Source organism: Miniopterus schreibersii, assembly GCF_964146895.1.
Source record: "Miniopterus schreibersii genome assembly, chromosome: 2".
NCBI lineage: Eukaryota > Metazoa > Chordata > Mammalia > Chiroptera > Miniopteridae > Miniopterus > Miniopterus schreibersii.
Window position 1 is genome coordinate 103,010,133 of NC_138102.1, and position 27,846 is coordinate 103,037,978.

Genomic DNA, 27,846 nt, shown 5'->3' on the forward strand with positions numbered 1-27,846 from the left:
GCTCCAGAAGTAGCATATTATTCTTGAACTTAAACAAAACAAAACGATTTCCTCATTTTTTACACACAAATGACTGGATGATCTCCAGATACTATTATTTAGTACAAAGACCTAAATATATATACACATGTACTTAGACCAATATACAATCTATCCACATCTGAAAAAATGAATTATGAGCTGTTTTCTTTAGAACCCTAAGAAAGACACCAAAATGTTAGAATCAAAGGCCCCAAAACCATCCAGAAAAAGGTTATTTAGCCAAAATTGTTAATAAGAGACTGAAACTGTGTGACTTCTGAAAGCATTAAAAACATTTAAAATGTACATTCTTACACAGCATTCTCTTTTGTTTTACTCCTTAAAATCCCTCCATTCAACTTTTTAATTTTTAGAATTTTGGTTAATACCATGCATATTTAAAAATTCTCTTTATCTTAACCCTTGTAAGGTCAAACAAAAGAATGCAAAGTTTAGTTTCCTCTAAATTATAGTTTCATACATGCATTTCAATCTTCTTTTTAACCACTGAGATGACAGAACTACTACAGCCAGATAGAATTTACTTAGGATCTATAGATTGATCTGTGAATTGTCATATAGTTTGATCCTCGGTAGTGGTGGGACAACAGAAAATAATGAAAAATTATAAGACAAAGAGATTTTCCCATTTTAAATGTTTACTCTTCCCTTGACCTCTGTACTTCCCTTCCCCCGTTCCCCTGATCTTCAGGGTGCCTTCAAATAAGTCTCAGATTGTTCTCAGCTCTACTACCTTTAACGGGGCCATTCCCTACTTATTTTGCACCTTACACAGCCTTTGAATTCAAACTCTAAAAAACAGATTTATGTAAATAATGCAGAACAAACAGGCCGGTGATACACGTTCGCCATTGATAGAATCACAGAAAACAAGGACTGATACAATTAGTCATCAAGCCTCCTGTGTATGGAACATACCAGAACCAATAGAATCCCTTTTAATTTTCCAGTCTCAGACATGCCCCCAAATAAGGCAGCTCTGATGGAAGGCTATCAGCAATACCTGGCTTCGAGTGAAGTCTTCAGACACTGTTCTCTTACTGAGGACTTCAAATGTCTTCCTAAGACCCCAGTGGCTACCTAAGCTAATCATGTACACAGCCGGCATCCAGTATTGTACCTGACCTGGGCAGCGGACCTCTGTTTAAACTTCCTAGTCCCCTCCTGCGCAAAACCCGCCAGAAACATGGCAGTGCAGGCGTGTTCACATCTGCCTCTTCCGCCAAGCCGGGCAGGCTCTTCCCTTCTGGCCGGGGGCAGCAACTGCTCTGCCACTCTCAGCCGTGACTGGCAGGCGGGTGAGACCCCTCAGCCATCCTGACTGCAGAATCTCCGCGACACCTGGCCCAGAGCCTGCTTGCCTCTTGTCAAGATCGCCTGCACCCTTTTGGCCAGATGCTTTTTATTTTCTGATTTTCAGACTGAAAAAAAAATACCCATGACTGACTTAATTTCTGTGTTCACATCTGGACAATTTTATTCACCAGCTAAAGTAACATTTTCTTTGAAACGATTAAACAAGCAAGGGTGGCAAGAGGGCAAGGTAGGCATGCTCCAGCCGCCTCAGTGCTTTCTGAAAGGGGAAGGGGCATGTCTGGTGGCGGATCCTAAAGGAACCGGGGCCGCGGGTGCTCCTGGCCACACCGATGTCGGTGTTGGAGGCACACATGGGGAGGAGGGAAGATGCCGACAAACAAGAACCAGAAGAAGCACCACGTGTCACATGGCAATTTCCGTTCCGATTGGGCGTCTGATTCTCTGGGCTTGCTGCATGGGGGGAGGGCCCTGGTCTCTCTCCAGAACCCGTGGGCATGGACAATGGTGCAGTGCTGGCGGGGGGGCAGGGTGTGGGGGGAGAGGGCAGAGAGGGGAGAAGGGGTGGTGGGAAAAATAAAATAAAATACTCAATTAAAAAAATTCTCTCTAAAGCTTTAGCTACCTCACAGGCATATGACCGGAGCGGGAGGAGAGATGGCAGTGCTCGCTCCCTTTCCGGCGGTGATTTTGTTAACGCCGTTTACCTTTGTGTTGAAGCCTTCAGCGTTCTGGGTAATTTTGTAGAGCTGTGGAAACCTGAGCATGCTCTCCTGAGTGCAAGACCTCTCGAAGATTCCCAGAGTGAAGGGTGGTAATGCGGTGAAAATCTGCGTGGGGAACAAGGAGCCATTAATAGAGGCCTTCCCGATGCACACAGCTCAAGCGGTTCAGGTCCACGGAGCGATGGCTCAGCTCCGTCAAGTCCAAACCTGAGTGCCAATGATTCACAGCTCCCCAGGTACCCTCCAAACAAAGGAAAACGAAAGACCATTTTCAACTGATACTTAATCAGCAGAAAATGATTACACAGGATACTAAAACCAACGTCACAAACATTTGCCTGGCCAAGAAATCCTGTTAAACGAACAGCTCCCTTCCTCCGCACGGAGCGGCGGTTTAGCATCGCCCCTCGGCTCTGGGAGGTGTCGCTGTGTCCTGTCGGTGGTGCCGGCCGAGGCAGTTTTACAACTTCCCATCCTGATTTTATGCTCAAATTCCAGGAAGCGTGATGTACTTCACTCATTCATCCGGCAGACATTTACTGGTAATGGATTTTGGTCCAGGTGCTGTGATAAGCCCCAGGACTACAGAGATAGAAAAACCAAAGGAGAGGAAGAAAAGGAAGCAGGTCCCTGACCTCCAGGAACTCCGTCTGCCGCGGAGGTGGAGACGGGCAGCCGGCAGCAGGCAAGTAAATAAACAGAGAACACACAGGGCTCCGCGAAATTACTCAGGGGGCAGGGGGCAGCGAGGAGGGGAGTCGGGAAAGCGTTCTCGGGCCAGAGGCATGTGAACTGGAAGGCACTGTACCTGCAGAATTTGGCAGCATAAGGGGTGGAGGGGAGCAGAAGGCAGCGTTCCCATCCCACCACCCCCCCACAAGCTTCGAGGCACACTTGGGGGGGACATCTAAGACACCCAGGATGGTGGCTGGCTGAGGACCCAGTACAAGACAAGGCTGGGAAGGTGACAGGACAGCCTCCTGCGACAACGAGGTCTGGGGCAGGTAGTGCTTTGTGAGGCTATACTTTTCCTGCAGTGCTCTAGAGGGGACAGGCCCTATTTGTGTTTCAGGGAGAGAAAGCCAGGCGCCGAAGAAGAGGTTTGGGATAAACGTGTCATTTCAGTCCCGGAGGCGTGAGAGCCCTGTGGGCCATTCTCCTCTGCGGTCCCCGGCGCAGGGGTCACAGAAGCTGGCTGCGTCACTCACATCAGCACCGAGCAAGTCCACACCCACAAACCTGGCGAGCACTCAAGCCCATGGGAACTGGACGCGTGTCTCTGCGGGAACTCTGAACACACCAGCTTTGGGGAGCTTGAGCAATAGCCTTCCCCAGCCAGCGTGCTGGCGGAGGCAGGCCGGCACGACCTGGCAGCCCCCCGCCCCCCCCACGGAGCAGAAAGGAAAGCAGCCCTGGGGTTGCAGCGCTCTGCAGGGCTCAAGGAGGAAAAGACCAAGAGTGGTCGCCTGCATTTCCCTCACAGTAACACAAGTTTTCCGTTTAATGACTAGAGGAAGGCACTGGGAACAAGCATCTTAGAAGCTCCGCACACTCTCAGCACATAAACCCACCCTTACTGTGGTGCATACGTGAAATACTGTTAATACCGCCCATCTGGCTACCAACTAGGAAGCCCTCTGACATCTCACCCTGCCTACAGCATGCCTCACACACATACTGTCGAGGGTCATTATTTGTGTTACAGAAATAAGACAGCATACACATTTTTCTTCGTAACACTTTTCTGACTAAACAATACATCATGGGGAGCCCTCTGAGTCCCCTGGGTCTGACACTAATGCAGCGTTTTCCTGCTCACATAATAATTCATGGCATAGATGTACCGTAAGTTTTCAACTGTGCATTCGTTTTTGTTTCTAGGTCTCTGTTGTCACAAACATTATGTAATAAAGAGCTACAATATATTATATCATTTGTACTCTGTCTTTTATTTCTATGGGATGGATTCCCAGAAGTAGGGTTGCTTGGTAAAAATATGCGAGTATTTTAATTTTACAAGATTCTGCTTGGTTGCTTTCTAAAAAGGTTCCAATCATTTATTTTTCCTTCCCAAAGGCCAATGGTAATCTTTCCCCTGCTTTCCTATCAGTAATGGGTATTATGTTATACTTAATATTCCCTAGTCTGAAAAAATTAAAGATATTAACTCTTTCTTTAAAAAAATTTACCAGTGATTTTCAACATGTTTCCATATATTTGTTAAACATTTGGACTTGGAAACATCTAGTCAAGTCCTTTGTACATTTTTCCATTCATGTTTTCTCACCTTTTCTAAGAGTTCTTTGAATGTAATAGATATCAACTCTGTCTTTATGTAATAAAATTTCACCCAAATGCACTTTTTGCCTACTGGCTTTCTTTATGGTTTCTTTTGCCATATAAAAGTTTTTAATTTTTATATGGTCAAGAATAGCTTCTGAGTGTCCAATTGTGGTTGTGGAAGTTTTCAGGAGTTTCTTTGGGATTCTTACAGTTTTATTTTTCACATTTAAGTCTTAATATATCTGGAATTTGTTTACTATGTGGTTTAAAATGGGAGTCCAATTTTATTTTTATTCCAAATAAAGAACCAGTTGTGAAAATACAACTAATTAATCCAAACTTTCCTACCAAACTGAAATACCACCTTTGACATTTATTAAATTCTCACATATTATAGACCTAAGATCTAGAACTGGGATCTTTTTCTAGATTCTCTGGCTTATTTGTCTAGTTCTATGTTAATGTCAACATAGATTTGCTTACGGTGGCTTTATAGTATAGTCTAATGTTTAGCAATGATAAGTCTACCCTTATGATTGCCCTTTATGGACATGCTTTGCATATTTATTGTTAGGTAGTTGTTAATTTCATTTACACTTTAATATCAACTCTCCCTCTTTCCCCCCAGTTACCTATTGGGACTCTATTTGGAATCACATAAAAATTTATATACTAATTTTAGAGGAATTGATTCTTTTATGATACTAAGTCTTCCCATACAAGAACATAGGATGTGTTTCCATTTGTTCAAATATTGTATTGTATAATTCAATGAAAATTTGTTTTTTCATATAAATAGTATAAATATTCCTATGCAATGCATAATTTTAATTGTTTTTTTGAAAGAATTATTACTTCCTTTCCATTTCTAAGTGCTCATTGCTGGAGTGAAAAAAAAAGCTATTGGTTGCTACAATAGAAAAAAAGCTATTGCCCGGCTGGGTGTGGCTCAGTGGTTGAGCGTCGACCTAGGATCCAGGCGATCGGGGTTCGATTCCCGGTCAGGGCACATGCCCGGGTTGCGGGTTTGGTCCCCGGTCGGGGGTGTGCGGGAGGCAGCCAATCAATGACTCTCACATCATTGATGTTTCCATCTCTCTCTCCCCATCTCCTTTAAAAAAAAAAAAAAAAAAGTTATTGATTTCTATATATTTGTCATGGATCTGGTCACCTTATCAAATTCCCTGATAATTTCAGTATTTACTGGTTTCTTCGGGTTTTCTAGATATACAATCATACATGAACATATTTACATGGCTATTTTTTATTTTTGTGCCTATCTGTATAAGCACAGAAATAGTTAATCTTTTTTTTTCTCTAGTATTTTCAATAGTTATTTAATTTTCTTGGCAGTTGCTGAAAATTCCAAAACAATGTTGAATTATATAGTGATGGCAGGCATCCCTGACTAATTTCTTATTTAAAATGACAGTTTTAGAATATTACCATTTACGGCAACATGCTACTGCTGTTTTATAAAGAATCTGCATTATGTTATTTGGCTTCTTTCTTTCCTATTTTGCTTAGAGTTCCTATTTTGCAAATGGCAGTTCAACTGCCTCAAATACTTTTGCCATATCTACTGAATAGGACCATGTTTTTCTTTTGTTGATACAGTGATATTTAGAATTTTTAAAAATTTTGAATCTCCTGTAAAATTTATTTCAGTTTTACTTGGTCAAATATTTTATTCTTTTGATACACTCTTGAACTCTATTTGCTGATGTTTTATTTAGAATTTTTGTATTTATGTTTTTAAGTGACCCTGGCTAATAGTTTTCTTTAAGTTCTGCTGGCTTGATAAAATTAAATAGTATAAATTTTCTGAAACAGTTTAAAAACAAAGTTATCTCTTCACTAAAAAATAGATAAAATTTAGCTGAAATCCATCTGATAATGGTAGTTTTTGTCACCGGTGGCCTCTTTACTCTCATTCTACTCATGAAATAAAATGCCGTAGAAATCTGAGATACTAGGATAATAATGAGAAGCCAACGGGACAGCACTCATCCATTATCTGGAAAGATGAAAGTGTTTAAGTCAGTTCAATGCTTTTTCATGTGCTCTGGGAGTTACACCCAGAAGCAGTGGTCACCACTTTAGCTCGCCTCGGGAATCGAACAAAGAAGGGAAGGCAGGAGAAATACTGCTTGAAGAACATGAACGTGGAAGGAAGAACCCAGTGCTGAAGAGGAGTCACTAGCAAATGCCACAGCTGTCACAAACTGTCTTGCACTGGGATTTTGTGAAGCGATTCTAGAATGGAAAAAATTGCCAAATAGTACATTATTGGAACAACAACAGTAAAATTGAAATATGGACTAACATGGAGTAGATAAGAGTACCATATCCGTGTTAAATTTTCAGGTTTTGGTCATTAGACTGCGATTATTTAAGAGAATGATCTTAGCAACTGTGCAATAAAGTATTAAGCAGTAAGGGCATAATGTCTTAATCATGTTCAACTGCTTCAGAAATAAACAGACTTGCACGGTGTGTGCACGCGTGCCTGTGGGCAAACCTCCATGCTCTCGAAAGCTTTGTTCCTCCCAGCATGATTGAGTCTGGAGGCCAATGGCCTTCTCTTCTGACCCCACTTCACAGATCCTAGACATCCCATGTCCCTCCCTGTCACCACTCTGTCACCATTCCAACAATTGTACTGGGTACTCCATAGCACCTTCAGGCTGTTTAACCTTGAAATTCACTTCTTTGCTGCAATATACTCTTCTCTATAGGCTGGGGAACCAAAGTAGATACAAAATATTCTCAGCCCTAGTGATCAAAGGTCATCGTGAGTCTTTAATGTGCATAACCATCGCTAGAAAAATTTGTTTAAAATGCAGTATCCCTGAGAAACTCTGCTGAGTCAGGTTGGAGATCAGGAACCTGCACCTTTAAACAAAACCTGGTTATTCTCATGCAACTGATCTGTGGACCATATTTTGGCTGATACCACCCTACAGCTAGCCTATCAGCGTCTTATGAAGAGTAAGTACACAATTTGAGTTTGTTGAATTAATTTGAATTGCCCAGGGCTGTATGCAACTAAAAAAAGATTCCAGCTGTCATACCCTGAGCATGAAAATAGGGCTAAAATCCATTTGTCATGTAATCAGGCAACGTGTATTTCAGTTGTGGCTTTAGCTCTAAATCACAGTCTCCTAGGTCTCAGCCTCTGGTTTCTAAATATGTGGGCATGGGGTTGGCCCTTTCCAGCACTAAATCATTATGGAGCAGTCAGCATATTTCCCCCTAAATGGCTGTATAACTTTAACCTGTTCAAAACAGTTTTAAGTCCTGCAAAGTTAACAATCTGTCCAAGGGGAGGTCCTCAAGTCCCTGTACATGTGGTAGGTGGCTGGAGTAGCTTTGCTAGCACAGGTGATAAATGAACATCAATTCAGCCCTGTTCTCACCATCTGCCACTTTTGTCTTTTTGGGTGTTAAGTATTAGCAACAAATGTGATAGTGCACTTTGTGGTAACATAGTTACTGACCAATGCTGTTTACACTCAAGATCCAAACTCAGTCTCAGTGCCATCTGAGTCTACACATCTGACTCTTAACCTGAAAACTGCACAGGACTGGGACAACCTGCTGTATGTAGTATTTATACCAAGCACCAAGTATAGTGGTTACTTAAAAAAAAAAGAAGAAGAAGAAGAAGGAAAGAAAAAATAAAAAATGGTTGAGCGTTTGGACGCCTTGAATATCCAGCCACAAATGTATATTCAAGCTGTAAATATTTATGGCTCCACAATATATATTATTGTATATTATTGTATGTCTACTAACTTCCATCTTTACCCATCTATGCTGACCGCTTCCGAGTATAAACTCCCAGGAAGCAGAGAATGTCAGAGTTAGGGTCCAAAATAAGTGTGAAAGTGAAGCTCAAAAAGCCGCCCCACTGGGCATCTAAAGCACTTAGCATGGCCTCCTCGGTCCCCCCACCACTGAAACACAGAGCCAAGCAGCTACTTAGTCATTTCAGCTTATAGCTTATATTTATTTCCAGCTTTTGCATTCATTATAGTCAAATAACATAAAAAGAACTTAAAAATCATTAAAAAACAGCAAATAAACTGATTACCATTCCCCACAGGAGCTGGAAGTCAGAATTCATTATTTTAGCACTAACTGTGAAAGAAAACATTCTTCCACAAGGACAGATGCTTTCAGAAGGACAAAAAGAACAGCAGATCACATACTGTATGTCTGTGTATCTATGTTTAAGAATTCAGAAATAAAATTACCAAGTGGGACGAGTTTAGATGTAGTTCAGAAATTTTTCTCAAGCTAAAAACATGAAAATGTTGCATAGGCATTTAGTAAGGAGGTAACAAGGGCCCATTATCAAGATATATGTGTTAATAATTTCATGGGGTTATTCAAGAATGATCTGCTATGATTGAAACCATGTGTGGAGAGTTTGGGCTTCTGCAGGATGTGTCGCAGCAACAAAGGCCCTAAAGATGTATTTGTGCTGCCTGCGATGTATACAGATGAGGGACTCAGATACACTCCCCAGACATAAACAGTAAAGGAATGTCACTGAAGCTGGGTGTGCTATCAGGCAGAGACGGGGAATGCTTACCACGTTGTACAGGCCGATGCACCAGCGTTCAAATAAAATCTGCCCAGAAAATCCATTTACAAAGGCGAACCAAAGCTGAAAGAGAAGAAAGTTCATGAAGTTTTATATCAATATTGACCTAAATGTTTCTATTCACTGAGGAAGGAGCAGGAACATGGGCCACCAGCTGGACACAGCTGCTAAGGGATAGAAAGCCGCAGGGCCGTCAGTTGTTCTTTCATAGACTCTAAATTCCCACTATGACAAATACGAGTATTTGAAGGAAAAGCTGTATTGAAGGCATACAATGATTTTAAGTATAATATGCACATATTAATAGAAAAGCAATATATGTTTAATTTATAACTAGTATGTTTTGTGTCAACACTTTCACTGACTGGAAGAGTCTCAACTTCACATTCTTTTTTCCGATAAAGCTGATTTGATAAATATAATTTATCTTTGCAGGAATTTCAAATAGATAAAAAGTAAATACAAAACAACAAGAACTCCTCTGCTGGTCACATGTGCTCTTAGCTCATAAAATGCTGACCCTCGGTAATCGAGCGTCCGCCCGCGCGGCCAAGGGGAAAGCGCACCGCAGGAAAGCAAATGCTTAAATCATCTTTCGGAGGAAGCCGGCTTGTATAAATAAATAAAATGTGGGCGATTATTCATGTCTTCAAGTAGTCTATAAATCTAATTGATTAGGCAAGACTGACACAGAAACTACTACAGAGCAAAGTGCCAGGTTCATGGCTGACAAGTGAGTAAAAGTGTTTCAGAGCGGGGACCCCGCACCGCCTAGGGGACCCGGGGGGGGCCCTGAGGCGGGAAGGGCGCGTGGCCCAGGGCGAGCCGGCGGGCTGGGAACGGGGGCCCGGCCTCGAAGGAGTGACTACAGAAATACGAAATACGAAATGCTGCTTTCAAAATTCAGCTACGCTGATATGCTACAACGGGATTCCAGGGACCTTGGGTAGGCTTTTAAGTGTTTCACGCTAATCCCAGAGTCACAGGTTTCAGTGGCGGAGAACTGACTCTGTTACCGCAGAACAGCTGCCCCACAGTAATCTGGGTTGAGATCAGTTGTGCTACTGAAACTTTCCCCAATCAGGTTTTTCAAAATCAGTTTCTTGACTCCACCAGACTAAGTTTCTTGAGACAGGAACTGTCCCCTATCCTGTGCAACTGTACACAGTATGATACTTGGTACAAACAGGGACTCACTGAGGTCCAGGGGGATCAAATGAATATCTGAATTCAATTGCCAGATGAAGTTTTCTTAGGCGCAGCTTTCATCATCTCATTTCCTAGTTCAAAAACCTACTAGGGATCCCTCCTAAATCTAAAATAAGCTTGCTGCCCTTTAAAAATCCTTGCACGCTCCTCTTTACTCTTCGTTTCAACTATCTCCTGAGAGGTCGCCATGAGGCCTGGCTATTCTCAGTGAAGAAGTCCTGGTGGAGCACTAAGAATCAGAAGTGTGTGCTGTGCTCTGTACTCAAAATATTTTTACAGCACCTATTCTAATATTAGCCATTCCTAAAATGATAGTTTGAATCGCACTGCCTCCCTATCACTCTAGGCCTTGGCAAATAATCCTTCAACCAAATTTCTGGTGCAGTGAGAGCCTGGATCCACACCTAATTCCAACATATTTGTAAATTGTTTCAAGGGTTTTAACATAATTTGCCAAAATTGTGCTGTACATCTATAGTCTCTTATTCAAACAACTGAGCAACCATTGACAAATATTTTGTAAACACTATTTCATTGCTTAATTCATTTAATTTATTGTATTATGTTGAAGATAAAGTAGTGATATTTCTACTCCTTCCTCTCCCTAATATCAATTGAAAATAGTAAAAATAATTGAAAATAGAAAAGAACTACTTTTATTGACATTACGAGAAAGCCTTAATTAAAACTCCAAATGACACAGAAGAGAAACTAGGGTGACAAGATTAGATCAAATCAAGGGAGAATGCCAATTTCAGACCAAACCTACAAAGTAAAAAGATTTCCAAAAAATACATGAAACAACCCAAGAAATAGCTGAACCAACTCTTATTTAGAGGGTGGAATCTAGAGCTAGGGACAAGTCACAGCTCTGGTTCCTGGACTGACTGAACACAGCAGGCAAATTGAGTTAAAGGGCCCTGTGTGCACATATATGCCTGTCTCCTTTCTCCACCTCAAGAAGCAAGTGAGGAGAATGGGTGAGTACAGTAGGGAGCATAAATGGCAATCAACTTGGCAGACACTGATTGAGGTAAACTGAAAAGAAATAAATGCAAAATCATGTAACAAAAAACCCATAACATACAGACATTTGCTGTCAGGCATATAGGCTTCTGACTCGCCCAAGGAGAAGAAATGATCATGAGGGAGGTGCTCACTACTGCAAAGTGAGGGGTGGCCAGTGTGAAAGAGACAAAAAAATTGATGAGAAAGTGTTCTGAGACAAATTTAAAGCCCTCTTCCCTAGGCATCATCAAAAAATAACAAAGAAAAAATACAGGAATGTGACAGAAAGCATATGAAACAATTTCTATAGAAAGAACCAGATCACTGAGCAAAGGAAAATTTTGAATGCCCTTGGTGATCCTTAGAGAACTTAAAAGAAAAGTGTGGCCTTTCATTGGAACAGAAGCTCAGATTAAATATGTAATATATCAAAGAAGGAAACAAATAAGAAAAGATTCAAGCTACATGAAGGAAAATAAAACCCAGAATTGACACTGCTGAATCCACAATCGATTTACCCTATGAGGGTAGAATAGGCATGTGAAAACAAATGCTAAATGAAGGGCAAAGTTAACACTGATTTTAAAAGAAACTGATAACCTTTCAAAGATGATTTTAAAATATTTCAAAAAGGTGTACCTTAAAAAAAAAAAGAACGAATAGAAGAGAAAAACATGTTCAAAGATACAACAGAAGGCAAATTTCCGAAATATTCTAAAACCTTAATCAGCTAATGGAGAGGGCATCCTTTGTCCTCAGGACACAAAACAATAGATACAGACAGATCAACATATATATCCTGATAAATATATTTATGAGTTTTATAAGATCAAAATTTTTTTTCTTAATCCTCTACCCAAAAATATGTTTTCATTGATTTTTAGAGAGAGAAGGGGGGGAGAGGAAAACATGGACATGAGAAACACTGCTTGGCTGCCTCCCGAACACTCCCCGAGCAGGGATGGAACCTGAAACCTAGGCATGTGCCCTGACTGGGACCAAATCCGCAACCTTTGTTGTATGGGACAGTGCTCCAACCAACTGAGCCACCCAGCCAGGGCCAAATCTTTAATATATCTTCAGGCAAAAAAACAAATTAACCTGCAATATCAAGTTGGCTTCATCTTTCTCTCTAGCAGTATGCAATACCAGAAGCCAATAGTGAATGTTTACAACTCCTTAGGGAAATAAAGCATGATAAGAATTTTAGCAAAATACAGAAACCAGGGAAATAGTAAAAGCTGAAAAGATTACTAAATAAACTGTGATGATAGAAGTATATCAAATTTGTCCATTATATTAATAATACAAAAAATGTTAAATGCTCAATGGATAAAAAATAAAACCCCAAATACATGCTATGTACAAGAGAAACATGTCAAACAAACATGAAAAAGTAACACTGTTCAAATAAGATCAAATCCATAACCCTGACTTAACAAAGCCCTACAGATGAGGTTGTCGCCTACCATCTGACAACACTGCTTCTCCTTCACTAAACTACAATGGTCCTCTGTTGGTTCCTTGCAAGGACCAAGAATGGATCCAGCTTTATATTTTGTACTCAAATATAAAGCAATTATGTCAATAGCATTTGGTTAATAAGCCATCTTTACCTCACTTGTTTGAAATGCCCTTTATTATGTAAAAGATTATCATGGTACTTACAGAAATTTATACAGTATTTTGGTCTTGCTTCATATACTCTAATTATAGATGGCTTGAATATTTAAATACAAAAAAACAAAACTCAAAGCATAAGGAGGAAATAAAAAGTTTTTTACGTGTGAAACTGACTCTGTAGACATGAAACTCAGAAATTGTACAAAACAGGAATAAATTTGAAACAGTTCATTGCCATAGAGAATAAAAATAAAGTTGAAAGAAAATTAATAAATAGTACAAACATCTGTAATATCTAGGAAGACAAATGCCTAACTTCCTATATAAAGAGTTCTTATAAATGAGAAAGAAAACTGCTGAAAAGCTGTTAGGAAAATAGGCCAAGAACATATGCGGTGTGATCACAGAAAAAAAAAGTCTCATTTTTCATGAAACACACATATACATGTGTGTGCACACAGACACATACACACAGATAACACTTTTCACCTAACATATGGACAAATATTTAAAAGTTTGGTAACCTGGGGAAATAGCTACTCTCATACCCAGTCATTGTCTACAAATATGTTTAATGTACTTTTCCTTTGATGCAACCATTCCACTTTTAGGGACATACTCTAAATTATATCTTATAGTTATAATTACATAGTATTCAACATGCAAATACAAGAGTGTTTATCATAGCATTATTTGAAAGATAAAAAATTAGAACTTGTTTTTACACTGATAGCTGGTTAAATGAATTATGGTTTATCCATAACAATAAAACATTATGCAGATGTTATGAAGAGTATTATAAATCTGTAAGCACAATAATATAAAAATCTCACAGATATATTATTAAAATAAAAAATATCAAGGTATATGTTGAATAGTCATGAATGTACAGAATAGATGATAAACTCATATGCATGGCAACTTTTTAGAAGACATATAAGAAATTGTTAATATTCATTACTTTAGTTAGCAGATCTATGCAGCAGAATGGAGACTCATTTACACATCCTGTACTACTACGAACTTTTAAAACATATTCATGTTTTACTGTTTTAAGCAGTAATTCTCAACTAGGGTTCATTTTGCCTTTAAGGAGACACTTGACAATGTCTGGAGACTTTTCTGAAGGTATTATTGGCATTTAGTGGGCAGAGGCCAAATATTCTGCTAATTATCCTACAATGTCCAGGACAGTCCCCTGCAACAAAGAATTATCTGGTCTAAAATTTCAACTCTGAAGAAACCCTGAATAAAATAAAAAAATTATTAGAAATCTTGTTGCAACAGATGTTTGTTATAAGCAAAGTAATGACACGAGACAGGTTGCATGAAGCCATGATTATGTGTGGGTTCAGAAAGTTTTGTTTCTTTTTCCCCACTGGCCTAATCTCACACATAGAACCTACTCTTTAGAGGCCATGGGAGCACTGAATGTGTATCCAAAACTTCCCATATTTAGATTCCTAAAATAGAAATATATCTTTATAAACTAGTAATGAGAAATTACTTTAAATACAGAGTGTATTCTGCATAACTAAAACACCCAAGTTGTTGAAAATATACAAGGGGAAAAAATCCTAGGAAATCAAGCATCTCTTTCTCAGCATTAACCTTTGCTCCAAGCTATTCTGAACCATGTAAAAATTTTCAATCCTCACTTCGGATTAACATTCTTGATTAGCTGAATGTTGGAATATTTCCTATAAGCAGCCAATGTTGATTCTGTCCAAGTTGGCACTGGATTGGCCACATGTTTCTTCAAACATTTTTGATATGTTTGTACTAATTTTTATCAGTTGCAGGTGCTGCAGCTGTTCAGAAAGTATAAACAAGCTCATCCTCAACATTTCCAGTTCAATTTTAATCTTCATTCAAATAATCCATTATTAGATGATCGGACCAGTTTATTTCATTGGAAATATTTGTGTGGTAAAGACAAAAATTAAAACCAAAAGAAACAAACAAAAAAATCCATTCCCTAATTTCAAAATCCACAAGCTGGTTTTCTCTTACATTGTAAACTAAACACTCAAACTTGATTTCATTTTGGCAAGATTTCCATAGGTGAAATGGAAAAAAGTATGAGAACACACTGTATTTTTAAATATTTATATGAATGTACTTAGTTTTTATTTTATTTATTCATGAGACAGGTACACAATGGCTCCCTGACACACTATAAAATCATACTTTCACACTGGTTAGTTATATACAAATGTTAATTCATATACAAAAAAGAAAGCACTGCCCAATTCCTAAACATTAATGTCATTTTTAGTGGACCACAATTTCCAAGCTGCACCAAACACAACCCTCAATGCAAACAGACGGCCTAGCCCCCTTCTGAAGTACAGTTACTTGGCCAACAGCTTGCTTATAGCCACTAAATTTTACTTTTCTGGATTAATGGGGGAGAAAGATTCCTCTGCCTTTACTTTCTTGTTAACTAGGAATGCTATTAAATGAATACAGGCAAAGCTGAGAGAGCCAGGTTCTGCCTGGACGGCCTCAGACTCGGTGAGCTGGTGGACAGACCTGCCAAGCACTGACGGCTTGCCAAGCTCCTGGGGTTTCTGGTCCTCAAATGTAGTGCTGTTATGAGCAAACTGACCCAAACTTATTAAATAGCTTTTCCTTCTTGGAAAAAAATCCTTCTTTGCTTTAACTGCTGCCTCACTGCCAAAAATGCAGTAACCGTCTTGGCTAATTGCACAGACTCCCGTCTAGAGGTCCCAGCGCCATTGTACAACCTCAGCAGGCTGGGCCTGCCACTCAGGTTCTCAGCTAACAGCTGACATGCTTAGGAAGTTTTTTCATTTGGGAATGGGAGGAGCAGTTCTTTCAAGACCCATGGCAGAGGACTGAAGTGAAAAAACACCCTCGAGAGAGTAATTAAATAGTCATATGGGTTCTCGCTCAAGTGGCAATAACATCGTGATCTACTGATTTGCACATCAGGTCTGAGCTGATTAACCGGGATTAACTATATCTGTTTAAAAGGCAAAATATTGCAATATTTTTTGAATTTGATCTGGCAATATGTGTTAGGTTAAAAAAAAGCATGTACTTCATCTAGAAATTCAATTTCTAGAAATTCATTTCTCATCAATAAAAACACCTTTATATAAAAACATATCTTGTTTTGCAGCACTGTTAACAGAAGAAAACAAAACAAAAAGCACAGGGAAGAAAATCCCTAAAGTTCTTTATTAGGGGGTGAATGTAGCAAGTCTATGAAATAGTAAAGACATCTTTTACAATGTGAAATCTATATTTATGTAAATGAAGAAAAGTATGCCAAAAAAATAGTGTTAGATTGACAAAAGAAAAGGCAAAATAAATAGGTAAGCCAATATGTAGGTGTGTAAAAAAATGAGGGATGCTATTATGGAGGAGGGGTTATCAGAAATAATAATAATAATAATGATGATAAAATAATAATAGTAGTAGTAGCAAAATACCTTAGAAACTTCTCCCTTAAGTGTCTTTTGTCCAATAAATTATGGGACTGAGTGGCCAGAATTAAATGGAGTGGGCAGGGCTTCATCTCTCAAATCTGTGGAGTTGTAATAAAGGCCATATATGACAAACTCACAGCCAAGATCATACTCAATGGGCAAAAACTGCAAGCATTTTCCTTAAGATCGGGAACAAGACAGGGCTGTCCACTTTCACCACTCTCATTCAACATAGTACTGGAAGTCCCAGCCACAGTGATCAGACAAGAAGAAATAAAAGGCATCCAAATTGGAAATGAGGTAGAATTGTTTTCGCTTGCAGATAACATGATACTGTTTATAAAGAACCCTAAAGATTCCACCAAAAAAAACAACTACAACTGATAAATGAATTCAATGAAGTAGCAGGATACAAAATAAATATCCAGTAATCAGTGGCATTTTTATATACCAAAAATGAACTATTAGAAAGGGAAACGAAGAAAAAAGTCCAATTTTTTCAATTGCTTAAAAACACACACACACAAAAAACAACAACCATCACCTAGGAATAAATTCAACCAAGGATGTAAAAGACCTGTACTTGAAAAATTATAGGAAACTGAAGAAAGAAATTGAAGAAAATACAAGTGGAAGCATATACTGTACTAATGGATAAAAAGAATTAACATCATTGAAATGTCCATACTACCCAAAGCATTCTATACATTCAACACAATTCCTATCAAGGTACAAATGGCATATTACACAGAACCAGAACAAATATTCCAAAAATTTATATGGAACCACAAAAGATAGAATAGTCACAGCAGTCTTGAGAAAGAAGAACAAAGAGGAATCACGCTACCTGACATCAAACTATACTACAAGGCCATAGTAAACAAAACAGCCTACTACTGGCATAAAAAAAGACATATAGATCAATGGAACAGAATGGAGAGCCCAGAAATAAACCAATGTCTTTATATCAGTTAGTATTTGACAAAGGAGGCAAAAACATACAGAGGGCTAAACACAGTCTATTCTATAAATGCTGTTGGGAAAACTGAACAGCTATGTGCAAAAATAAATAAATAAATAAAATTAGACCACTTTCTTACACCATACACAAGAATAAATGCAAAATGAATTGAAGACTTAAATATTAGATGTGAAACCATACAAATCCTAGAAGAAAACATAGGCAGTAAAATCTTGGACATTTCTCACAGCAATACGTTTCTGACATATCTACTTGGGTAAGGGAAACAAAAGACAAAATAAACAAATGGGACTACATCCAGCTAAAAAGTTTTTGCACAGCAAAGGAAACCATCAACAAAATGAAAAGACGACCCACTGAATGTGAGAACATATTCGCCACTGATATATCTGATAAAGGGTTAATATCAAACATTTATAAAGAACTTATAAAACTCAACACCAAAAAAACCAAACAAAGCAATTAAGAAATGGGCAAAGGACCTGAATAGACATTTCTCCAAAGAGGACATACAGCTGGCCAAAAGACATATGAAAAGATTCTCACCATCACTAATCATCAGACAGATGTAAATTTAAACCACAATGAGATTATCACCTCACACGTGTCAGAATGGCTCCATCAATAAGTAAACAAACAACGAGTGTTGTTGAGGACAGAGAGAAAAGGGAACACTTGTACACTGCTGGTGGGAATGCAGACTGGGGCAGCCACTGTGGAAAGCAGTATGGAGGTTCCTCAAAAAATTAAAAATGGAGCTGCCTTATGACCCAGCGATTCCACTTCTGGGAATATATCCTAAGAATCCCAAAGCACTAACTCCTATGCTAATTGCAGCATCACTAACAAAGCTAAGATTTGGAAGCAGCCCAAATGCCCGTCAGCAGATGAGTGGATAAAAAGCTGTGGGACATTTACACAGCGGAATACTACTCAGCTGTAAAAAAGAAGGAAATCGTACCCTTTGCAATAGCATGGATGGACCTGGAGAGTATTACGCTAAGTGAAATAAGCCAGGCAGAGAAAGACAAATACCATCTGCTCTCACTCATATGTGGAATCTGATGATCAAAATAAACTAACAAACAAAATAGAAATAGTCTCATAGAGAACAGACTTACAGCTGTCAGAGGTGACGGGGTTTCGGGGCTGGGTGAAAAAGGTGAAGGAATTAAAGAACAACAAAAAAAACTCTTAGACACAGACAACAGCATGGTGATTACCAGAGGGGAAGGGGGGTGGGGAGGGAGAGGACGGTAAAAGGGGGATAAATGGTGATGAAAGGAGACTTGATTTCACATGATGCACACACAATACAATATAATGTATTATAGAATTGTACACCTGAAACCTATGTAATTTTATTAAGCAATACCACCCCAATAAATTAAAAAACAAATAAATAAATAAAGATGGTTTATACCAAAAAAAAAAAAAAGCCTGTGGAGAGTTTCCTCTGAGTCAGGTGGATAGGTACAATGCTAGCAGCAAACACCACATATTCATAAAACTTCTAGGCACTTTTCAAGACAAACAAAAAATGAAAGTTACAGGTTAATGTGCATAGAATCCATTTTTTCTTAAACCACAGCAAAAATGTCTATATATCTTTATACAAGTGTGAAGGTCTAGAAGGCTAGCTAACCTGTCCCTATAGTTTTTTCCTATTATTTTTCCTTTATATGTTTCTATTATTGTTACAACAAATAAGCATTGCTTCCTTAATTCCTCCAAATTTCATTTTTTTTAAATGAATAAATGTAAAGGAAACCACACAGTGCCGAACTGTCATATTCTTTGCTGTTTTTGATGATAAAAGCTAGAACCTGCATTTAATGCTTACTGTGTGCCAAGAATCTCGCACCACTCTAAATGGATTATCTCATTTAAACCTCATAGCAATCTGGACAAGCAGGCATTTTCTCCATTTCACAAATGAAATCAGGGCAAAGAGAAGATTAACGACATTATGACTGGTACCAAATAGGTCTTTAATAAACTACAGTTATTAACAGTAGATCCTATATGACAAATAAGTGCTTTTTTTTTTAAAAAAAAAATTGACTTTAAGGCAATTCAGAATCGAATCAGTATTTATGGCTACTAACTTACAATGCTGCTGCTATTTTAAGATTGTAATAAAATCAACAAAATACTTCAAAACTATAAGCACATAAGCAGATCAAAAACTCATTAAGGAAGTGATCTAACTCTTGAGCCTCTAATGCCATGTAAGGACGCAAAAGTATCCTTTTTTAAATTAGGGTATAAACTGTTTTGACACATTGGCTGCAAAAATCTTCCCCATTTTGCATAACAAAATGCAATCACTCTGGTTTGAAACATTTGCCTGTAAGATTTTGAGCTAAAATATTGTAGTTTTTTTGCTAATACAGCTGAAACCAACCCAGTAGAAAATAAAAATAAAACTCTCTCCTTCCATTCTTTGAATAAAAAACCCAAAACAAATGAATACTAATAGGACAATCTCAATTATGTTGAAAGGGATTAGAATCTCAAAAATATAAAACAGAAATTTAACATGCAAATAAATGTACACATATAAATTTCTTGCTTTAGCATTTTCTTTTCCGTTAAAATCCCAAATGATGCAAGAGGTTGAATCTTATAGTGCAAAAGTCACAAAAGTTAGTAAAAGGAAGTCTGGTAAACACTTTTAAAGTTCCCTTAATTACTAATTTTTCAGTGCTACAAAATGCCTCTGTTTCTGCAAAATCACATGCTCACACTGTGGGATCATCAGGTAAATACAAAATCGTGTTTCCCTCACATAAAAGACCATAATACCGACCAGATGGTGTATGCACAATTAAATTGATTTTTAATAAGGAATTCTTGGCACAATAGAATGTAATCGCTCCAAATTGTGTCAAGGACTACTTACATTTTTTATAGTTCAAGGCTTAGACTCTTCAGCCCAAATCCTGTGCTACAGTGTTGGGGGACCAAATAGCTCTGGAGACCAGTAATGAAATAATGAGCCTTTCATCTGGAGGTCACTGGTTTGGATCTGCTATCGTTCATTAATGACACAGTTGTTTCCAACCTCCTGGTGTTGGAGCAGTGGCAGGGGGTTTATTATGGAAAGGGTAGCACAAATATGTATAAGATCACTCCATTTATGGACAGGACCTATGGCAAATATTTGAGAACATGTGTTTTATAACCAATAAAGTAATGCTCTTAACATACTGACAGTAAGATTTAAAGCCTGGCTCCACAGGCCAGGGTTGTAAGAAGGGAGCAGAATTTTGATGCTGTCTCTCAACCCCCATCAGCCACACGGTGCCAGTAGCCTGAGCAAAGTGTGACATTTCTTCTTATTTTCTTGCTCTGGAAAGTGGGGGGAAGGTCTGTCTACTCTCTCAAAGGGGGATTATTAAAAAAGAATAAGTATTATTTTATGATTTAGTTGTTGAACTATTTATTAGGACTCTGCTTCAAATTATACTCTGTGCTAGGTGTAGGAGTCATGAAGGTGAAGCAGATACCAACTGCGCTCTTAAAGAATTCAGTCTGGCTGGGGACAGGCTCGGGATAAATCCGAGGTATGGAAAAGTTCTTTGGGAACGTAACAGAGAGAGGCATGGGTTCTGTCTCTAGGAGTCACCACAGCTTTTCCAAAGGTGGTAGGCACTTGGGCTGGATCTTGAAGTATCAGATTCCATTCATCAATTCAGTGGGGGGAGAAGAGGCATTAAAGGTATTTGGAACAACTTGTACATAACTGTAGCAGATGTGAATTTCCAGGTGGCTAGAATAAGAAAAATGAAGTGAGAGGAGAGGGCTGGGTTCAGACTGTGGAGGACGCTAGACAGGTGTTCTTCAAATACGTGAACAGCTGTGCAGCCTAAGAGAAATTTGAAACACTATATATCTAAACATCTAAAAAATTGTCTCAATACACTTTTATTTATTTCATTGTGGTAAAATATACATAACATAAAATGTACCATTTTAACCATTAAATTATACAATTCAGTGGCATTAAGTCCATTCACATTGTTGTAAAACCATCACCATTATCCATCTCCAGAATTTATCTTCCTAAACTGAAACTGTTCCCCATAAATAATAACTCTCCATTCCCCCTCCCCCGTGCCTGGTAACCACTCTTCCACTTTCAGTCTCTATGAATTTATCTATTCTAGTTATTTCATATAACTGGAATAATGCAATATTTGCCTTTTTGTGTCTGCCTTATACCTCTTAGCATGTTTTCAAGGTTCATCCATGTTGTAGCAAATATCAGAATTTCATTCCTTTTTAAGGCTTAATAATATTTCATTATATGTGAAAACCCAAGGATATGGGATGTTTTTGTTGTTCTTTTTTTGGGAGAGGGGAAGGAAGAGAGAGAGAAAGAGAGAGAGAAATATCAATGTGAGAGAGAAACATGTATCAATTGGTTGCCTCCTCTATGCTGCCTGACTGGGGATAGAACCCACAACCTTTTGGTGTATGAAGGAATGACGCTCCAATCAACTGAGCAACACCAGCCAGGGCACCTGTCTTCATTTATAACTAATCAGTTAAAGTAGTAAAAAAATTCTGACTTCAAGTTTTAACTAAAATATACATGTTAGTATATATCCCCACGATGACCATTTCACTTCTGAGCTCCCATTCATAGAGAAACATGAATGGGATCAACCGGGCCTGTCCCTGAATGCCGTCCACAGGAAACAAGGGACAGCTGCCTTCCCTGTTCCTCCCCGAGCATCTGTCTGGACAGTTCCTCAGGAGCTATGTCTCGCTGACCATTGTGTGGGGTTTTATTGTTTCATTTTTTTTTCCAGTAAATGTTGTCTCCTTGGTTTGTGTCTCTGAGATTTTTTCGTTCCGTGGAGCATGCCCCACAGTGAGATTCTGAGATGTGTACCTTTGCTGTGTAAAGTAGGAGATGCTGACTCTCCCAATCTCCCTCTGAGAGATAGAATTATGTAATTATATATATGTAAGTGAAATTCAGCAATTCCATTTTTAGTTATACACCAAGAGAAATGAAAACATGCCTATACAAAAACTTGTATATGAATGTTCACAGTAGTATTATTCATAATAGAAATAAGTGGAAATGTCGTAAGTGCCTATCAACTGACAAAGGGATAAACAAAATGTGGTAGATCCATACAATGGAGTATTATTTTGCCACAAAAAGAAATGAAGTACTAATAATACGCTACAACATGAACAAATCCTTGAAAACTTTATGCTAAGTGAAAGAAGTCAGACACAAAATGCCACACACTGTATGATTTCATTTCTACAAAATGTCCAGAACAGGCAAATCCACAGAGACAGAAAATAGAGTGGAGGCTGCCAGCTGCCTTGGTGGCGGGGCATGATGTGGAGTGGCTGCTGACGGGCATGGGTTTTCTTTTCAGAGTGATGCAAGCGTTCTAGAATCACATAGTGGTGACAGTTGCACAAGTCTGTGAATGTACTAAAATCCTTCAATTGTATACTTTTAAGGGGAAAGTTTTATGGCACTTTAGTTATATTTCAATAAAAAAGAACTTTGCTCTTAGCTCTCACCTCTCCTTCCAGTACCGGCTATCTATCACAGCTGCCTACCATCCCCGGATCGCCTCCGGTTCTCCACACCCGCAGTAATTAGAACTAACACAAGACTGCCTGAGATGACTTCCCCTCCAACCCCGACCCAGACCCTAGAGAGCCTGTGACTTTAAGCAATCCACGTAACCTTTCTTTATGCCAGTACTGAAAGAAGACTGAGTTGGGCGTGATAATGTCTATAGGATCTTTTGAATTAAAAATGATGTCACCATGTAGTGTATTCAGAGCACCTTACTGTGGAGGATTTCAAATGAAAATGCCTCAAAACTTCATTTTATACATGATACAGTTGGTCCATGTGTAAAATCTCAAACACCATGTAATTATCAGATAAGCTGACCTCTTACTTTATTAAGAGATAGAGATGATATCATTTTAATCTCTCCACCTATATTCTTGGCAACTCCAAATCTCTGATGACAGGCATAGTAAAACCGCCTTATATATTGCTCTGTTCAACTATCTTCCCATCCTTTCTGGTTTCAGGGCTACTTCTGAATCAGGGTCTTCATTCCATTTCTCTCTCTATCGTTTCTCCCAAATGTCCAGCCTCTACCAGAATTTTGGCTCTTTAGTCTCTTCCTGTAAACGGATTGTCTTCCATAGATTAAAGAAAATAGAAATACCACTCCTCAACTCCCTAAAAGGAAAGCTGTTTACTTCTTAAAAGAAATCTATACTTTTAGCTTCTGTTTCCAGATCAAATGAGTCTTAACCTCCATGGCCAAACTCCAACGAGGACAGTAGTGAAACTATTCTCTCTGACAGATTTCTCCCCGCCTAATCATCAGGTTTAATGACCATTATAAGTCCTCATTATTCCGCACCTCTTTGGAGCATTAGTAATGACCTTTCAAATTCATCTCTCTTTTGGCTGCTGTGATGTGATATGACACTTGTACTCCTCCAATTTTTAGTGTCACTCCTTTTTCGCCCTTGCCATTTCCTTGTCATGAGCCAGCCCCTTATATGGGAATACCAGGAGAATCAGTGCTGGGCCTTCATGTCTTCCCTTTCATCACTCCCCTACTAGGAGCTCATCTACTCCTGAAGCCCCAAAAGTCTCTTTATACAGATGACTTTCAAACTGCATTTATAATGTCAACCCTTCTTTTACTCACTGGCTACTGCCCATCTTCATCTTTATGTATCACTGCAATATTTAAAAATAATGAATAGACTTTACATTTTAGAATAGTTTTAGGGTTACAGAAAAAATGACCAGAAAGCACAAAGTTCCCATTACCACCCGCACAGACCCATTCAGTTTCTCCTATTAACATCTTATATTAGTGTAGTACATTTGTTACAATTGATGCACTACATTATTATTAACTAAACTCCACAGTTTATACGAGGGTTCACTCTTCATATGATACAGTTCTAGGAATTTGACAAATGTAAGATGTCCTGTATCCATCATCCCAGTTTCATGCAGAATCCTTTCACTGCCCTAAAAACTCCTTGCACTTTTTACCTACTCATCCCTTCCTGATCCCCGTGACCCTAATCACTGCAAATTTAACATTAAAACCAACTTGTCAGTTTTGGTTCAAGACAGCAATGTAGGAGGATCCTGAACTCATCTCATCTTACAGATACACCAAATCTACATCTACATATGGAACAATTTCCACCAGAAAAAAACCCCAAACTAGCTAAGCAACTCCTACACACCAGGCCAATGAGCAAAACCCACATTGAAGTGGGTATGAAAGGCTAAGACACAATCTCACCATATGCTCCCCCCCTTCCCACAACCCACAATTGAGAGGGACTCACAAACCAGAATTTCTCCCTGAGGAAGGGTTCTTACCCTACATCTGGCACCCGACATTTTAAGACCTGCCCCCAGGAAATAAGCTCCCAAAGCATCTATCTTTGAAAGTTAATGAGGGTTGCATCCAGGGGACCCACAAGGCTATAGCGAACTGAAAGAGTTCTTAAAGGGCTCACATGCAGACTCACCCACCCCAGGGCCCAGTGCAGAGGCAGTCACTGGTAAGTGCTCAGACTGTCTGTGAGAGGCTTATGTGCTTATCTTAAAGTGTCAACCTGAGGGGCACCATCTTTGCACTCTCCCTCTGCCATGTTCCCAAGCACTGGAATCTCCTGGCATGTACCTTGTCCACATGTCTGGTACCCTGGTTTTTACATATAGTGCCTTGGTTTCTGTGGCTGCCACCTAGGGGACACTGCTTGATCAACTGGCTCTGGTGGCCAATGGGGCTTGTGTTCATGAGTTTAATGGGATGGTAGCAAAGAAAGAAGCAGTTTCTAAGTAGTGATCACCCCAAGGCTCTGAATAGGAAGCAGACAGAAATACCTGTTCTCCAGTCTTCCCCTGAAAGAGGTCTATTTGTGTACTTTAAAAGCTGCTGCCTGAAGGTCTGGCTTCCAATCAGCCTGAATCTAGGTGTTAAGATCCTCCCCTTTGGGACACTGACAAGTCTGGGCATATCCTCAACTACTGGGGACCATTAAAAATAAAGTAGGCTGCTTGAATAATTATAAAGGTTTGAGAAACAGCCAAAAGCAAGGATAGGGTGAATAATGAGGTTAATTTCCTACATGAGGCCATTCCTTCAAGACTCGGAGAGGTGACTGGTTTATCTAATGCATAGAAACCAACACAGAGGGTCAGGGAAAATAAAGAAACAGATATATTCCAAATGAAAGAAAATGATAAAAATTCAGAAAAAGACTTGAATGAAACAGAGATAAGTGACTTACCTGATAAAGAGTTCAAAATAATGGTCATAAAGATGCTCACTAAGCTCGGGAGAAGAATGAACACAGTAAGAACTTCAGCAAAGAGACAGAAAATACCAGAAAGTACCAAATACAAGCAATAGAGCTGGAGAATACAATAACTGCACTGAAAAATACAATAGAAAGTTTCGACAGCAGGCTAGATGATGGGGAAGGAAGGATGAGTGAACTTGAAGATAGGGCAGTGGACCACACACAATCAGAGCAGTAAAATCAATGTGTCACTTTTTATATAACCAGATTTCTCTCTTTATGCCCGCATTTGAAGTCTTAAAATCTTGAGTTCAAGATTTCTCTCTCACTCCCTTCTCATTCATTCCCTTGGTGGTATCTTTTGTTTTCCTGACTTCACTTTTCTTTGTCATTCTATTCTACTGTAAACTGTGAGATTCAGTTCAAGCAGGGAACTTGCTCCAAATGTGTTTGTAGAGCAGTATCTCCAGAGTCTAAAATAAACTCTGTCTTCAACAAATAAATAATGACCTCCCATCCCATCACCAGGAGCCTGACCTTGCGATCTAGTCTCTAAAGTAGCAAATTCTGTATTACAGTAACTGCATGTTGTTACAGTTTTTTAGTTTAAAGTCTCTGCAATTTTTTTTCACTTTCTTATAAGTATTAGATATACCTACAGTGAATTAAACAGTTCAGAAAAAACAAATAGCTACATTAGTAATCATTAAATATCTGTGAATGCCTTTGAACCAATGTAAGAACTTAATATTGTAAGAGCTGTAGCCTTCATCAAGACAGTACCTTAAATATTTCCACAGTTTCTATATTAAATGTCATGTGACATTTTATAAACACTCTTTGTACTTAATTTCTGAAATGCTAGTATAGTTTTCAGTATGGAATATGTGTAGAGACTTTATCTATATGCATAGCTTTAGACTTGAAGCATGTGGAGAGTTCCAAAGCAATCTTTACTTTTGAATAAAAAATAAAAATACATATTGCAGTTTTTTCTGACCAAATGAAAGATATATTACCTTATTACCCTTAAATAAGGGTAAATAAGGAAAACTAAGCTAATTCTTAAGTATCTATTCCTAAAGCAAAGTCAGAATTTGCAGAAAATGAGAAAAAAAAAAGTATTTTAAAAAAATCCTTAGCCAAACATCTAACATACATAAACTGAAAATTATCAAAACCAAAGCTGGCAATTGAATGTTTAATGTCGGTGAGCTGGATAACTGCTACATTCTGGGTCTAAGAACTATTAATGCTAAAAATCGGATGGCAGTGTCTAACTATTTAACACCTCATATTTCTCCTAAACAAACCTCTTAAACCTCAGCTAGCTTCTCCTTTTCTTTATGCTAGACATCCCTTGGACAAGGGCTATGGTTTTAAGTTCACAGAATCCATTTCTCCACACCCTGAAGTGAAGAGTCATTTAGCAGGGCCATCAAATCCAGACTGTGGCAGCTGCTTAGCGAGGCCACATTAGGCTCTGAGTCTCTCTCCCTAAGGAGCCCTTTCACAGTGAAGCAAAATGCCAGCCCAACTGAAACTGTCTCAAAAGAAAAAGAGAAAAGTTCAATTTTAAAGACATTTTTAGATTTGGAACGTGTTTACAAAAAAGCTCTTGACAGCTTTTGTGACCCAATAACAACAAGAAACTAGCCTCTAAGTCTTATAAATGCAAACACAATCATTTTTCTTTAATTGTTAGATTGATAGAATTACAAAGCTATAAAACTCATATAAAATTGGTCAACATGATAGAAAATTAAATCCAAAACACATGGAGACTATGGTTCAGAGTTAAAATTAGCTTCCCCATCCCTTGTCAGAGCAGATAGGCTTCTACATTTTACAGCTTTCCAGGTAGGCACCACTTATTTCTATCTTTACACTTTTAATATAAGTTGTAATATTTACTAACAATTCATCCCAACCAAGAATCCTCTCCATGTTAATATCACTAAAGCGACCATTCCTCACATCCCCATAAAATGATTGTAAATTAAGATACGCATTTTCAAATAGCCTGGCAGAAACTAAAAGTTTTGAACTCTAAATTTAAAAACAATGTTTTGCCAAAGTATACAGTGCACTGTATGCACCAGCAGTGACTTCACCGGCAGAATATTACGAATTTGTTTGTTTCTCAAAAAATGAATGTTGTGCTTGCTCTGGACAATCATTTGTTATCTCTCCCGACATAAATGGAAGTGTTAGCTGCCCTTCACACTATTTTAGCATGTGCTC

At 38.6% G+C, this 27,846-nt stretch overlaps 1 protein-coding gene across 3 annotated transcripts in view; it reads right to left on the reverse strand.

Moving 5' to 3' along the window:
- The window catches only part of ATP8A2 (ATPase phospholipid transporting 8A2), a 515,363-nt gene that overhangs the window by 144,799 nt on the left and 342,718 nt on the right, over positions 1-27,846 (reverse strand). For all 3 annotated transcript variants that reach the window (XM_081130125.1, XM_081130126.1, XM_081130127.1), the window contains exons 28-29: positions 8,965-9,039; positions 2,064-2,186 (exon numbers count right to left, since the gene is read on the reverse strand). In XM_081130125.1, coding sequence (XP_080986251.1) covers positions 2,064-2,186; positions 8,965-9,039 — 198 coding nt within the window. The remainder of the gene's footprint in view (positions 1-2,063; positions 2,187-8,964; positions 9,040-27,846) is intronic.